This window comes from Saccopteryx leptura, chromosome 3, assembly GCF_036850995.1.
Source record: "Saccopteryx leptura isolate mSacLep1 chromosome 3, mSacLep1_pri_phased_curated, whole genome shotgun sequence".
NCBI classification, from domain to species: Eukaryota; Metazoa; Chordata; class Mammalia; order Chiroptera; family Emballonuridae; genus Saccopteryx; species Saccopteryx leptura.
In genome coordinates, this window is record NC_089505.1 from 76,837,869 (window position 1) to 76,854,290 (window position 16,422).

Consider the following 16,422-nt stretch of genomic DNA (forward strand, 5'->3'; position numbering starts at 1 on the left):
TCCTTTGAAGTTTTATTGCAACGACATCTCACTACTTTCCTTCTTCAGCCACCAAAGACCTGTGAGTTTTTATTTGTAATTTAATCTTTTTAATACATTGACACATATCAGAATTACATGAATATTTTACATTATATATTTCCCAAAGTATGTAATCCCCAACTCATGTTTTAATGCTGTCCCCTGTGTTTTAATGTGAATATGGATTTTTGTTAAATAATGGAATGGCATTTGTATATTTTAAAATTGAAATAATCTTCCTGGTCTCAATTCCAAGTCCTGTACATTTCAGTGTTACGTTATTTCCTTCTGCATCACTTATGTGGAACAAGGACAAGGTTTAATAGGTTTGATTCTCAGACATGAATGTAGCCAGGCATTATCCATGCTTTCCAGAGGAATGTGGTGATCGTGGCAGCTTTGGGGTTGAAACATTTTCCTTTTCTCATGAAAGTGAGATGTGAAATATGAACTTCTGGTTGTATCACTTGAGTTGTTTACTGATTGCTTGTCACATGTGCCTTGGCCTGAGGGGCTGAAGCCAATCCAGTGACTTCTTTCTTTGAGCGAGTAACCGTGGGATTATGTTTCTGATCCTGCGCTTCAGCCAGCGACCATGAGGTTTCAAATTGGGGATCTCGGTGTCCCACGTTTGTGCACTATCCACTTTGCCAGCACCAGTCTGGTAAAACATTATCCTTAGTGTTTGAATGCAAAGTTTTCTATGTTCACTGCATGGCCAGAGGTATGTCCATTGGCACCTGTTGTTCCTTGAGTGTATTTCAACAGATTCATCATCATTAGTAGGAATTCCAGGTGGGAAGTTTAAATTGGAGGCACCAAAGTTTGTTGGCTCTTCCAGTGTCCTGACCTGCATCTGTATGAGATATATTTTTATTTCCTGTGCACACACCTTCCCTGATAATCATCAGCATCACAGAAACTAGACATTGAATGCTGCTCTCCTGTGTTTCCTGTCATAGCCATAGTCTCACTGTGTGCAGTGTTCATATTTATATGCACCTACTGATGTTTTGTGTCTTGCATTTCTTACAGTGTTTTTAAGGCTTTTGGTTTATTACAGGGAAAACTACAGGGCCTCAGCTTAATGGGATTATTTCCATTTCCCAGGAGTCCAATGAGGGATGTCAAGGAGGTGTACTGATGCACATTATCCTTATATTAATCTTTATTCTTATGACTGTTTGGAGACAGAATCAGACTATCTCTATGTTTATAGTGCATTTTGTCTTCATTTAGTCAAGAATTCATGTAATTTTTTTTAAGCCAGAGGGACAGATGAGAATAGACAGTAAGGGATATTAGAAACAGCAACTAGTAATTGTGGCCCTTTGTTTATTGATTCTTTTCTTATATGTGCCTCTACTGGATCCTCCAGCTGAGCCAGTGACCTTTGGGTTCAAGTGAACGACTAGCGGGTCATGTTTATGGTTCCATGCTCAAGCCACTGACCTTGTGCTTAAGCTGTTAAGCCTGTACTCAGGCTGTGGAACTAACGGTTTCTAACCAAGGTCCTCAGCATCCCAGGTCGAAGCTTAATCCACTGTACCTCCCGTGGCCTGGCTAGCATGTATATAGTTCTTTACTGGGGTGAAATACTTTGATAAACCTCAAGTTTATATTATCTAATGTGTCATTTAAAACCACTCTTTGTTTATTATCTGCCTACGAGGTCTAGCTGTTAATGTTAGTTGAAGTTAAAAATTCTGTTTTATGAATGTATAAGTGAATTCTAAAATGGTTCCATAGCCAGTTAGCTCAGTCAGTGAAGAGCCCCATCAAGATGCAAGACGGTGTGTTTCACCCCTGATCAGAGAAGATATAGGAGCAGCTCAATGGTTCTTTCTCTATTTCTGTCTATCAAATGTAAAATAAACAAAGTGTCAAAACCTGTATGCCTATCAATTATCACCTAAAATAAGAATAAATTAAATGCTTCAATCAGAAGTCACAGGTTAGCCCTGGCCGGTTGGCTCAGTGGTAGAGCGTCGGTCTGGCGTGCAGAAGTCCCGGGTTCGATTCCTGGCCAGGGTACACAGGGGAAGTGCCCATCTGCTTCTCCACCCCTCTCTGTCTCTCTCTTCCCCTCCCGCAGCCGAGGCTCCATTGGAGCAAAGATGGCCTGGGCACTGGGGATGGCTCCTTGGCCTCTGCCCCAGGCGCTAGAGTGGCTCTGGTCGCAACAGAGCGACGCCCCGGAGGGGCAGAGCATCGCGCCCTGGTGGGCAGAGAATCGCCCCTGGTGGGCGTGCCGGGTGGATCCCGGTCGGGCACATGCGGGAGTCTGTCTGACTGTCTCTCCCCATTTCCAGCTTCAGAAAAATACAGAAAAAAAAAAAAAAAAGTCACAGGTTAAATGGATATCAGAACATACATATGTTTTCCACAAGAGACCTTCAGATTAGAAGACTGACTGAAGAGATAGAGAAAGTCTCACCCTGACCTGTGGTGGCGCAGTGGATAAAGCATCTACCTGAGAAGCTGAGGTTGCCAGTTAGAAACCCCCAGCTTCCCAAGTCACGGCACATGTGTGAGTTGCTGATTCCTGCTCTTCCCTTCTTCTCTCTCTCCCCCTCTAATTTTTTAAAAATCGTCTTAAAAAGAGAAAATGTGCCTGACATGTGGTGGAACAGTGGATAAGATATCAACCTGGGAATGCTCAAGTCACTGATTCAGAACCCTGGCCTTCCCTGGATGAGGCACATGTGGGAGTTGATGCTCCCTGCTCCTCTCCTCATTTTGTCTCTAAAAATAAATAAAATCTAAAAATTATAATTAAATGGGTAAAAATGTTGTTTTCTATGAAACCTACTGTGCAGACAATTGTGCTTTAGTGAGAGATCCAGTCATGAACTGTACATACAATAGGTTTGAGAGAACTGTGCTCATACTTGCCTGACCCAAATATGGTGACTATTAATGGAGTCAACATGGAAAACAGTTTGTAGATTCCCAGAAACTTATTGTGGAGGTTGTTCAGCAGGTCAGAGCAGGTGTGATGGAAACTCCAGTAAAGATGCTACTCTATTTGCCCTGCCGGTTGACTCAGCGGTAGAGGTTCTGACTGATGGGTGGAAGTCCTCGGTTTGATTCCTGGTGAGGGCACACAGAAGCGCCCATCTGCTTCTCCACCCTTTCCCCTCTCCTTTCTCTCTCTCTCCCCATCCTGCAGCAAGGCTCCATTGGAGCAAAGTTGGATCAGACACTAGGAATGGCTCCATAGTTTCCACTTCAGTCACTAGAATGGCCCCAGTTTCAATGGAGCAACGCCCCAGATGGGCAGAACATCATGCCCTGATAAACATGCCTGGTGGGTCCCAGTCAGGCACATGCTTTTATATGATGTACCACTGTTTTACTTTGACTTTTGAAAATTTGGAAATCACATAAAGATAAGTGAAATGCTGAGTTCCAACCAACATTCTGCCTCAAAATCAATTTGATAATTGTGTCTTTAGTGTTACCACACTGCCAACAGTCCACACCTGTGGCATGTGAAATGATACCCTATAACACAGAGCTCCCTTCTTCCTTTGGAGTATATGCTACACTCTCTTGAGTGAAATCTTGTGGTGGACTCAGGAGAGAACATGTTTCTCCCATTTTGCTCAGTGTTCACATCAGGCACTTTTTATCTGTTGAAGAAGGTGGGGAGTTGACCCACCCAAGACATGGAATCCAGTACTTGTGACAGGATGGGGCAGGTCTCTCTTTGACAGGCTCATGAGACATGTGCTTCTCCCATTGGGCCGTACAGATGGTCTCCCAGCTTCTACTTTTATGGGGACCACACCCCTGCGACTTGCTGCACCTAGAAGGCAGAAGTGCAGGTTTCATCTTCAGCTTCAGCTCTTTCCTAGGCTGTAAATAATTGACTTCGACTGTCCAGTGCTGTTCTGGGCATCATGGCGCAGATGGGGGTTAAGAATGACACTGGTTTCCTGGAATGTGAACCTCAAGCAGATGGCCTAGGAGGGACCAGTGAGAACTCTGCTGACCGAGAGTGCAGTGTGAGATCCTGACACTGCTGGGTGTGTAATGTGAAAATACTGGAGTGTAAAGGAACAATACTTGAACACAATTAATGGGGATAAAAAATACATGAACAAGCAGGGCCAGACCCAAAGTCTCCTCTGGTTCCAGGGTTATGCAGAACTTGTGGTCACAGAGCATTGGTCACAAAGACAAGCTTCATGACTGACTGGGACCAGAATCCTCTTAGCATAGAAAAGGCACAGACCTTGCCAAGACTTTGATACTTTCTGTTTCTCCATCAACACACCAATAATAGAGAGAGCTTGTTTCTTAAAATCCTAAAGATGGAGGTGTTATTTTTTAGTTTTTTTATAGGAACAGAGAGTCAGAGAGAGGGATAGACAGGGACAGACAGACAGGAACAGAGAGAGATGAGAAGCATCAATCATCAGTTTTTCGTTGCGACACCTTAGTTGTTCGATTGCTTCCTCCTATGTGCCTTGACCGTGGGCCTTCAGCAGATCGAGTAACCCCTTGCTTGAGCCATTGACCTTGGGTCAAAGCTGGTGAGTTTTTTGCTCAAGCCAGATGAGCCCACGCTCAAGGTGGTGACCTCAGGGTCTCAAACCTGGCTCCTCTGCATCCCAGTCTGACTGTGCCACCACCTGATCAGGCTGGAGGTGGAGATTTCAAGAAGAGTCCTTGTATCTCAAACATTTGTGATAATTGGTGCCTGTTGTTACCATGTGTGAGGATATGGAAAAAGCAGAGGATGTCCAACTCTGGCGGGAGAAAAGAGAAGTCTCTCGGCACCTTTTTTTGGTTCTGATTCTAGGGCCCCATAGAGACATGCTGATACTAATGGGAACAGACCCACATCTGAAGGTGCAGAAATGAGGCCTCTCATTTTTGTCACCGCGACAAAATCCACTGGGAATTTAAGTTAAAGTTCGTTCAGGTGGACCAACTCTCCTAACAGATGGATCCCATTAACAAAATATTCATATGTAGTTATAGCCTAAAAAGGTGAAATATTTGTGTGAAATGCCTGTCCTGTTATGAATGTAAAAACTTCTCGCACAGGGTAGAGTATTTGAGTGCTTGAACTTTAGAATTATAATGATATAACAATCATAATTTTTCCGGGGCAGAAATAGCCACTCAACTTTCAGTTTACAGAGTAAGTTTTTTCAGGGACAATTTTAAACCTTCACTAAGTTAAAGGATTTAAGTTTTTTATTTTAATTATTGAAAAACTGAACTCAAAATTTGAAAAAGCAGAAGAATTTAAAGAACCAAAAAATTCTGAAACATAACATTTGGAATGGAGGACTCTCATGATCACATTTCAAATGTACCATAAGTTTCCTGTAATAAAGGGACTTTGGGATTGTAATAGATAGACACATAGACTAATGTATTACAATACAGATCTAGAAATAGACCTACACAAATACAGTTGACTGAGTTTCCAAAATAGTGCCCAGACAAACCAAGAGAGAAAGACACACTTTATATCAAATATTGCTGGAGAATTTTATATTTAATGTTTCTGGATTAGTCAGTTTTACGATTTTAGTAAGCACTTTCCCTGAGTGGCCACACCATTATCATTACCATCACAAGTGTATGAGTGTCACAGGAAGTCTACACCCATGTCAATAGTTGGCGTTCTGTGTATAAACTGTCATTCTGTGTATGTATTGACACCGTGCTGTAAGTTAATGTCCAGTGACTGATGAATTATGGAGCTGAGGAACATTTCAAAGGCAAATGTATGTTGTATATTAATGTTTGTAATTTACATGGTAGAATATGCCTTTTTTACATTTTTTTCTTCTGTCATTGTACACTTTTGTACATATTTTTTAAATGTTCTCAGTACTGATCTATTGTCTCATTTGGAATTAATACCTTCTCCCATCAATTCTTTGTTGTGGCACTTTAGTTGTTCATTGATTTTTTACATGTGTCTTTAACGGGGGCTCTATCTAAGCCAGCGACCTTTAATCCCAAACCAGTGACCATAAGGTCATGTCAATAATCTGACACTCATGCTGGTGACCTCAGGGTTTCGAACTGGGGTTCTCCGTATCCGAGGCCATTGCACCATTTACTGTGCCACTGCCCAGTCAGACAGGGAGTATTTTAAAATTTTACTAAGAAGAAGCATGTAAAGTGTGTGCTTTTTTCTTTTTAAGGTAGAGGATGGGCCTGACCTGTAGTGGCAGAGTCAATAAAATGTAAACCTGAAATGCTGATGTCAGTTAAAAACCTGGGCTTGCCATGTCAAGAAAAATCCAAAAAACAACTCATATAAATCGATGCTATCTGATGTAACCCCCATTTCTCTTTTTTCTCTAATTAATACAATATTTACAAAAGAAGTGAGAGCCTGACCTGGCGGTGGTGCAGTGGACAGAGCGACGGACTGGAATGCGAAGAAGCAATGTTGAAGACCCCGAGGTCGCCAGTTTGGACCCAAGGTCGCTGGCTCAAGCAAGGGTTTACTCGGTCTGCTGAAGGCCCGCAGTCAAGGCACATATGAGAAAGCAATCAATGAATTAAGGTGTTGAAATGAAAAACTGATGATTGATGCTTCTCATCTCTCTATGTTCCTGTCTGTCCATCCCTATCTATCCATGTCTCTGACTCTCTTTGTACCTGTAAAAAAAAAAAGAGAGAAACATGACCTATGGTGGTGCAGTATATAGCATCGACCTGGAACACTGAGGTCATCGGTAAGACTCCTTAGGCTTGCTTGGTCAAGTGACATACAGGAAGCAATTAATATAAGTTGATATTTTCTGCTTCTCTCTCCTCTCCCTCCTATCTCTAAAAATGAACAAAAAAAGTTACATATATATATATATATATATATATATATATATATATATATATATATGTTTTATTTAGACAATTTAACAAGGTGACATTGGTCAACCAGAGTATAGCTTTAGAGAACACATCTCCACATCATTTGGACAGTCGTTTATGCTGTATACCCAACACCCAAAGTCAAATCATCCTCCGTCACTCTATATCTGTTCCTCTTTTTACCCTTCCCCTTCACCTCACCCCTCACCCTTTCTTCCCTCTACTGGGTATATACACTAAAAAATGAAAAACAGTGGTATGTAAAGACACTGTACCCCCATGTTCGTCGTAGCACTGTTCATAGTGGTCAAGACATGGAAACAACTGAAATGCCCGTCAGTAGAGGACTGGATAAAGAAGATGTGGTACAAATATAAAATGGAATACTACTCAGCCATAAGAAATGATGAGTATCATTTACGACAACATGGATGGACCTTGATAACATTATACTGAGTGAAATAAGTAAATTAGAAAAAGCTAAGAACTGTATGATTCCATACATACGGAGGACACAACATTGAAACTCATGGACACAGATAAAAATTTTAAAGTAAATTAAAAATAAGTGAAAAAAAACCAGATATAGAGACAAACTACTCCATGAGCTCCAACTGTGATCCAACTAGCAACTCACTTGGGACTAATGCTTTGCCAATCTCGGGGTGCTCACAACCAAGCTATTTCTAGTGATAGAGGCATAAGCTTGAAGAAGCCATACCGAGAACCCAAGGTCAACGTGCTCTTCTCCATCAAGCCATTGCTGCAGGAGAGGAAGAGAAAAAATGGGAGGTGTAGAGAAACAGATGGCCACTTTTCCTGTGTGCCTTGACTGGAAATTGAATGTGGGACAACCACATGCTGAGTTGACATTCTGCCTCTAAGACAACCTTCCAAGGTCCTCAAGTTTATGCTTTAAGTATTGAAAAAATTGATTCTAAAATTTATATGAAAAAGCAAAAGAATTAAAATATTTTTAAAAATTCTGAAGCATGACAGTGGGAATGGAGGAGTTACGTTTGCCTTTCAAATGTTACCTTAAGTTTTTTGTAAGACTCTGAGGTTGGCTAAAGGATAGAGAGTAAATTAATGTAATAAAACAGAGATCTAGGAATAGACCGCACAAATAGTCAACTGAGTTTTGAGAATGGTGTCCAGACAAACCAAGAAATGACACTTTCCATAAAATGTTGTTGGAGAGTTTGAATATGAAGGCTGTTTCAGAATTGCTCACTTTTATAAGATGCCAGTAAGCACTTTCCCAGAGTGGCCACATCATTTCTACTCCCATCAGTAGTGTCTTGAGGTCTTTGGAAGGCAACACCTATGTCAACACTTGGCATTCTGGCTTTTATATTTTAGTCCTTCTGTGTATGTACTGGTACCACACTGTAGGTTAATGCCCACTCACTGATGATTATGTGGCTGGAGGATCATTTGAAAGACAAATGTACACATATGTATATCAATGTATGCAAGTTGCATGTTAGAGTATGCCTTTTTTCTATCATTTTAGTTTTGTGCATATTTCTTTTTATTTATTTATTTTTTGTATTTTTCTGAAGCTGGAAACGGGGAGAGACAGTCAGACAGACTCCCGCATGCGCCCGACCGGGATCCACCCGGCACGCCCACCAGGGGCGATGCTCTGCCCCTCCGGGGCATTGCTCTGTTGCAACCAGAGCCACTCTAGCGCCTGGGACAGAGGCCAAGGAGCCATCCCCAGCACCCGGGCCATCTTTGCTCCAATGGAGCCTCGGCTGCGGGAGGGGAAGAGAGAGACAGAGAGGAAGGAGAGGGGGAGGGGTGGAGAAGCAAATGGGCGCTTCTCCTGTGTGCCCTGGCTGGGAATTGAACCCGGGACTTCTGCACGCCAACCCGATGCTCTACCACTGAGCCAACCGGCCGGGGCCTTGTGCATATTTCTTAAAAGCATTCCATACTGATCTACTGTCTCATTTGGGATTCACAAATACTTCTTCCACTGTGTCGTTTTCTTTTAACACTCTTGCTGGTGTTCATGAGGAACAGTACTCATTTATATTGAATTCCAATTAACCTATTTTTCCACTAAGTTCATGGTTTGGTATTCATTTCATAAAACCTATGATTCCACAGTGCTATAAAAATATTACACTATACTTCTGCTACAAAAACCACAATTTCTTTTTTCTTTACATTTTGGTCTGTAGTGTATCTGCCATCAATTATTGTTAGTGGTGTGAATTAGGCATCAAAGTTCACCTTGTTTCTGAACTCACCCAACGCAGGACCACGTGATGGAAAAACCTTATCCCCCAAGTGCACTGCAAGCATCTCTGTGACTTTACGTCAGGTAACTTTACATCAGCAGTATGAGTCTGGATTCTTTCTTCTCCATTGCACAAAGTATCTTTGCTTTTTCATCTCAAACTGTAACATCTCCATCTCCAGCTGAATGTCTGGTTTCCTCTTCCTCATGTATCAGGTAGCATAACCTCTCACTAATTTATACAAGCAAGGGTGTAGTTGGTATGACTGTGCTACATGAGGGTAACATGACCTGGAAAGTAGTCTCCTTCAACCATTCATGATGTGGGCGTGCCACAATGGTATAAAAATTAGGTGTGTTTTACTGCCTTCTAACTATACTCTGAAGACTATGAATTTTATCTGAATCCTGAAGAGTCTTCACAGTTGAGAGTCAAAACCAGCAACGTGGTGCCTTGAAGAGGCAGAAATTTCTTGAAAGGTTTACCCCAAGGAGATGGAGAGAGAGCCTGCTGCTCACAGAAACATAAAGTCAGGGGGAAACTGAGAGAAGCAGAACCTGTGTTCCAGGGCCAGGAGGGAGAGCTGGGCTTTCCTGTGGGAGCAGAGTGTACGGCACAGTCCTCCCAGGCTCGTCTTCTCCTACACCTGTCTACCTCTCTGAGGGCATCATTGTGTCTCCATTCAACCAAAAATGAAAGGGCGGTCACCCTTCACACACCATGAAAGTGGCCACATCACCTTCTCTTTTCCACCTTCCGTATCAGTCATTCCAACTCCCTTTTGGAATCTGTAGTTCCACACCCATGCCGTTTCTGCTTTTATATTTTACCATTCTGTCTCTGTACTGGTACTGTGCTGTGGCTCCAAACCAGTGATCATGGAATCATGTTTATAATTCCCATGCTCAAGCTGGCGATTCAGTGCACAGAATGGTGAGCCAGTGATCAAGCCAGTTGAACCAGCAATCAATCCGCCTACCTTGTGGTTTCAAACCTGGAACATCCGATTGTCAGCTTGGTGCTCTATGCACTGTATCACCACCAGTGAGGCAACAGGCTGGTTCTGACATAAAGTTGTGAAGACTGATGTGGAGAGTTAACGAGCAGGGAATGAGAAATTTGGAACTCAGGCTCCAAAAAACTGAGTAATATGACTGCTTTTTATTGTGTGAACGGTGACTTCCCATCCCAGCCATGGTTGAGACACCAAGGTTCTGTCAGAGACTAATATCCACATGGTGGGGGGAATCACAGGCTTTCGGGGGCTGTCCATGCCACACACTTCACTTCTTTCTGCTCCCACAGGAATGCTGAGCTCTCTCTCCTGGCGTGAGATGCAGGCTTTATTTCTCACAGTTGTGTCTGACTTTGTTTCTGTGAGCAGGGAGACATTCCTCTATGCAGAAACCAATTGGAATATTAGGAAGTGGGAGAAAACAAAGTAAAAACATAGTTGGGATAGGATAAAATGTAAAAATGTATAGATTCAAACCTCTTTTACACAGACAAGAATAAGATAGGTAACAGTTAATTAATATAACAACCATGAGGGGGTTCCTTGGAGTTTGCCGTGGTGGGGTGATTGTGCCTGGAAGGCACAGGAAAAGATTACTCTTCCATTACAAAGGCATGTTAGCCAATACATTACTGTAGATGCAAAGGTCAAGAGACAGACTCAGTGAAGGTAAGCATGCACTTTTGTTAGCAAACACTGTTGTAGAACAGGACTACTCGCCAGGAACTGCTTTTTAAGTTCTAGTATCAAACCGCCCTGTCTGGTTACTTTATGTCTCTGAGTCTGCAAGGCCACCATGCGGGCCTCCCCTGAGCTTGTCATGTTCACGGTGTGGTCCCTTTGTGTCCACAGTGTTTATAGTTTTAACTTTCCAGCCATAATGACCTCAGATGCTTTACCCACATCACTTCCCACAGTGATCATACAATTGCATTTAAAATTTTCATTTTCCTCTTTCATATTTTTAAAATGCTTTGTTACTTTAGTATTTTGTTCCATTTCACAATCCCCTCACCTTTGGTAGCCCTCAGCTTGTTCTTCGTATCTTTGGGTTAGTGGATAGTTTGGGTTTTTGGGGTTGTTTTCTAGCGCTGTGGACCTATATGGCCAGTAGTCGCTGCCATCGTGACCATGCACAGGTAGGTTCCCACTGCACTCGGGAAGACAGTAAGGAAATGGTGGAACCAAAAGATGGCGAACAGTTCTTTTACTAAAATCTCACACCAGCTGACAACCAAACAGTTGCAAAACAATCCCCTCTGGTTCACAACCAGGAGGATCTTCTCCAGTTCCTACTAGAAACAAAGGACCCAACAGTTTCAACAGAGCCTGCAAAAGCCCCTCACCTGTGGTTCCCCATCTGCACACAGGCTTCCCTCCAGCACTCTGCATTCTCTCTGCTCTCACTCTGCAAACATGGCTTCTCTTTGCCTCTTCTCCTCTTTTAAATATTTCCTGGTGCAAAAACCCGTCCTCCAGCAAACATTAGCAGGACAATGGCCCTTCCAAAGGAGGAAGGTAATTTGCAATTTGACAGATTACATACCTGGCGCTAACCAGCACCATGTTTTCACAGTAAAAGTGAGCAAACTAAAAAAATACAAGTTTTATAAACTCATTTGCCCAACAAGATAATTTTCTGTTAAACAAAACAGCACTTTTTTTGTCTGACCTTCCAGACTCTAGTAGATCTTGTATTCAATGCATTGTTTCTAGAGTTACAATATATTTTTTTACCCTCAGAGTATAGTTTTACGACATTTTGAACATTTATAAGACCTTTCTTCATTATGAATTCTCTGACAGGTAATAAGAGTTAAGAAAAAGTTAAAGATTTTGCCACATTGTCTGCATTTGTATGATTTCTCTCCTGTGTGACTTCTTTCCTGTTTAGTAAGAGTTGAGGGGTGAGTAAAACCTTTGTTACATTGTCTATATTTGTATGGTTTCTCTCTTGTGTGAGTTCCTTGATGTATAGTAAGAGCTGAGGAAAACCTAAAGGCTTTGCCACATTGTCTACATTTTTATGGTTTCTCTCCCATATGAATTCTTTGGTGTAAAATAACGTTTCAGTTCTGGATAAAGGTTTTGCCACATTCTAAGCATTTATACAACCTCTCTGCAGATTGAATTCTTTGATGTATAGTGAGAGGTGAGGGTTGAGTGAAGCTTTGGCACATTATCTGCATTTGTATTGTTTCTCTCCTGTGTGAGTTCTTTGATGTACAGTAAGCTTGTAGTTCCAGGTAAAGGTTTTGCCACATTCTAAACATTTATAAGACTTCTCTCCAGTATGAATTCTCTGATGTTTAGTACGAGTTGAGGAACAGCTAAAGGCTTTGCCACATTCTTTACATTTGTATGGTTTCTCTCCTGTGTGACTTCTTTGATGAATAGTAAGAGTTGAGGGTTGGGTAAAGGCTTTGTCACATTGTCTACATTTGTATGGTTTCTCTCCCGTGTGAATTCTTTGATGTGAAGTAAGGTGTGACTTCCGTATAAATGTTTTGCCACATTCTAAACATTTATATAACTTCTCTCCAGTATGAATTCTTTGATGTTCAGTAAAAGTTGAGGAAGTGTTAAAGGCTTTGCCACATTCTCTACATTTGTATGGTTTTGCTCCCATGTGAATATTTTGATGTGCAATAAGCTTAGAGTTCTCAATAAAGGATTTACCACATTCTAAACATTTATAAGGCCTCTCTCTATTATGAATTCTCTGATGCTTAGCAAGAGTTGAGGAATAGCTAAAAGCTTTCCCACATTCTCTACATTTGTATGGTTTCTCTCCTGTGTGAATTCTTTGATGTATAGTAAAATCTGAGATTCTCATAAAGGTTTTACCACATTCTAAGCATTTATGAGACCTCTTTCCAGTATGAATTTTTTGATGCTCAGTAAGATTTGAGGAACAGCTAAAAGCTTTGCCACATTCTCTACATTTGTATGGTTTCTCTCCTGTGTGAGTTCTCTGATGTTTGGTAAGAGTTGAAGGGTGAGTAAAAGCCTTGTCACATTGTCGGCATTTGTATGGTTTCTCTCCTGTATGAATTCTTTGATGTATAGTAAGATCAGAGGAACAAATAAAGGCTTTGCCACATTGTCTACATTTGTATGGTTTCTCTCCTGTGTGAATCTTTTGATGTTTAGTACAAGTTGAGTAACAGCAAAAGGCTTTCCCACATTCTCTACATTTATATGGTTTCTCTCCAGTGTGAGTTCTTTGATGTCTAGTAAGAGATGAGGAACGGTTAAAGGCTTTGCCACACTGCCTGCAATTGTATGGTCTCTCTCCTGTATGAATTCTTTGATGTAAAATAAGCTTTGATTTCCAGTTAAAGTTTTTGCCACATTCTAAACATTTATGAGATCCCTCTCCAGTATGAACTTTCTGATGCTCAGTAAGAGTTGAAGAACGACTAAAGGCTTTGCCACATTCTCTACATTTGTATGGTTTCTCTCCTGTATGAGTTCTTTGATGTTTGGTAAGAGTTGAAGGGTGAGTAAAAGCCTTGCCACATTGTTGGCATTTGTATGGTTTCTCACCTGTATGAATTCTTTGATGTACAATAAGCTTTGATTTGCAGGTAAAGGTTTTGCCACATTCTAAACATTTATGAGACCTCTTTCCAGTATGAATTTTTTGATGCTCAGTAAGATTTGAGGAACAGCTAAAAGCTTTGCCACATTCTGCACATTTGTATGGTTTCTCTCCTGTGTGAGTTCTTTGATGTATAGTAAGAGTTGAGGAAAAGAGAAAGGCTTTGCCACATTGACTGCATTTGTAGGGTTTCTCTCCTGTGTGAGTTCTTTGATGTACAGTGAGCTTTGATTTCTGGATAAAGGTTTTGCCATGTTTTAAACGTTTATGAGACCCTTCTCCAATATGACTTTTCTGATGGTTAAAAAGAGTTGAGAAATGGCTAAAGGCTTTGCCACACTGTTTGTATTTTTGAGGTATCACTTTGGTATTAATATTTCTCTCATGAAAATTAAGACATGATTTCCAATTAAATATCTTACCAGATTTTTTATATTTATAAAGTTTTTCTCCACTATAGACTTTCTTATGTATATTTAAATTGGATAATTCACTGAAAGTTCTGGTACATAAATTATAAGTTTTCTTCTCAGTATGAATATTCTCCTCTTCAGTATGATCAGAAGATTGTTTAACAGATTTGACACATTTCCTTTGTTCGTTTGTTATCTCCACAACATGAATAACCTGATGAATATTAGAATGTGATATCTGGTCAAACACTTTTTCATGTTTATAATGATTCTCAGGAAATGGAGTTTCTTCATTTTGATTAAGAATTGATTCTTGTTTAAAGTTTTTCCAATGTTCATTGTATTGATAACTTCTGTCTTCATTATGTGTACTCTGGTAATCATCAAAGATAGATATGCTTTTAGTGAAAGGTATAATTTCATCACACATGTACACTTATTCCCAAATAACTACTTTGTCACATCTATTAAACCAGGTTGGCTGTACAAAATTTGCTCCAAAGTTAATGAATATTATAGAAAATGAAATAAAAAAAACATTTGAAAAACAAATCCAATTATTATTTCCTCCAAAGTTTACATAACTTTCTACCTTTTCTAGAATTCCTTTTCAAAAATATGTAATAGTAAAAGAGTATTTTTTTTATCTTGGTGGGCAAACCCATCAAAAGGCAATATTCTGCACATGCGGGGTCATTGCTCCAGTGCTCAGCAATGGAGCCATTTTTTTAGTGCCTGGAGAAGAGACCACAGAGCCATCCTCAGTGCCCAAGGCCAGCTCTACTCGACCAATCCAGCATGGCTGTGGGAGTATAAGAGCGGGACAGAAGCAAGACAGGGTTGGGTTAAGAAGGAAGTGGTTGATTTTCCTGTAGGCTTTGACCCCAAATTGAACCCAGGACATCCACATTCTTTGCCACTCAACCACTGAGGAAACCGTCCAGAGCCGGTTTGCATTTTGAGAAACTAACCAATAGACAATGTAGCTGACTTAAAGAGGGAGTTTCACAAATGTGTAATATTTTTTACCTATTTAGAAAACAAAGAATTAACCACAAATAAGAGTCCTGCCCGGGCCAGATAGCTCAGTTTGCTGGAGCATCATCCTGAAGCACAGAAGCTGCTGCCTCGATTCCCAGCCAGTGCACATACAAGAACAGATAAGATGTTCCTATCTCTCTTCACCTTTTCATCTTCCTCTGTTTTGATAAAATCAATGCCATAAGTTTTTTTTCTTTATTGAGAAAGGCAGGGAGAGGGAGACAAAACATTGTTTTGCCCTTGTATAAACCTTGACCAGGGAATCACACCAGTAATCCATGCACCAGGACAGTTCAGCAACCAACTGACCTATCCAGGCAGGACACAATTTCTTTTTTATTTTCACAAAAAGAGTCAGGCAGGGAGAGAGAGAGGAACAAGAAGGAGAGCATGCATTTGTTTCTCCACCACTGTCCATTCATTGGCTGCTTATCCTGTGTTCCCTTACAGTGATTAAATCTACAGTGTTGTTGTTTTAGGAGAATGCTCTAACCAACTTATGGGTTAAAAAGTAGAGTGGAATAAACACTTAAACTATTAATAATAATAAATGTCCCATCCTGGCCAATACCCTGCTTTGGTTTCATTGTTATCCGGTATGCAAAGGTCGCACGTTCAATCCCTGGTCAGGGGAAATAAAGGAAAACATGAATGTTTCAGAATGTCACTGTCTCCCTCTCTTACTCTTCATACTTCTAAATACAGTGGCACCTTGACACACAAGCACTTTAAATCACGAGCAATTTCAGGGACGAGCAGTCACTCTCAGGATTTTTTGCTTTAAGTCATGAGCAGATATTTAAATCATGAGCTTCTGCCACCCTCCACTAAATGGCCTGCAGAACGTTATGAAAGGGAGGAAGTAACAAACTTCCATGGAAAGGTTTTTGTCGAAATGGCCTCTAAGTGAAAGTGAGGAATGTGTGGCAAAAACCCAAAAAGTCAGTGAAGAAAATGATGACTACTAAGGAGAGTAAAAAAATGGCAGTTAAATTTAGTAATAAGGTAACATATTATATGTGGTGTTTAAGTTAAATTTTGCAATTAAATGTAGCATTAACTGTGTAGAGAAAAAGTTACTTTAAGCAATAGCACAGAAAATGAAAACCTCCTCTGCCAGTCTCCTCCCCCTCCGTCAGCATCTTTGCCTGAATTTGAAGGTATATACACTTCATAAACCAGTTTATTTCCTTACATTCTCTCTTCGTATCTATCTATCTATAT

The 16,422-nt window shown here is 40.8% G+C and overlaps 3 protein-coding genes across 4 annotated transcripts in view; 2 read left to right on the plus strand and 1 right to left on the minus strand.

Moving 5' to 3' along the window:
• LOC136399327 (zinc finger protein 420-like) overlaps positions 1-16,422 on the plus strand; it is a 375,158-nt gene that overhangs the window by 263,381 nt on the left and 95,355 nt on the right. The window lies entirely within an intron of this gene.
• Positions 1-16,422, plus strand: part of LOC136399325 (zinc finger protein 420-like) — a 135,084-nt gene that overhangs the window by 23,283 nt on the left and 95,379 nt on the right. The window lies entirely within an intron of this gene.
• The window catches only part of LOC136399324 (zinc finger protein 420-like), a 288,584-nt gene continuing 282,746 nt past the window's right edge, over positions 10,585-16,422 (minus strand). The window contains exon 7 of the mRNA XM_066374370.1: positions 10,585-14,530. Within this exon, the coding sequence (XP_066230467.1) occupies positions 12,320-14,530 (2,211 nt within the window). The 3' untranslated portion in view covers positions 10,585-12,319. The remainder of the gene's footprint in view (positions 14,531-16,422) is intronic.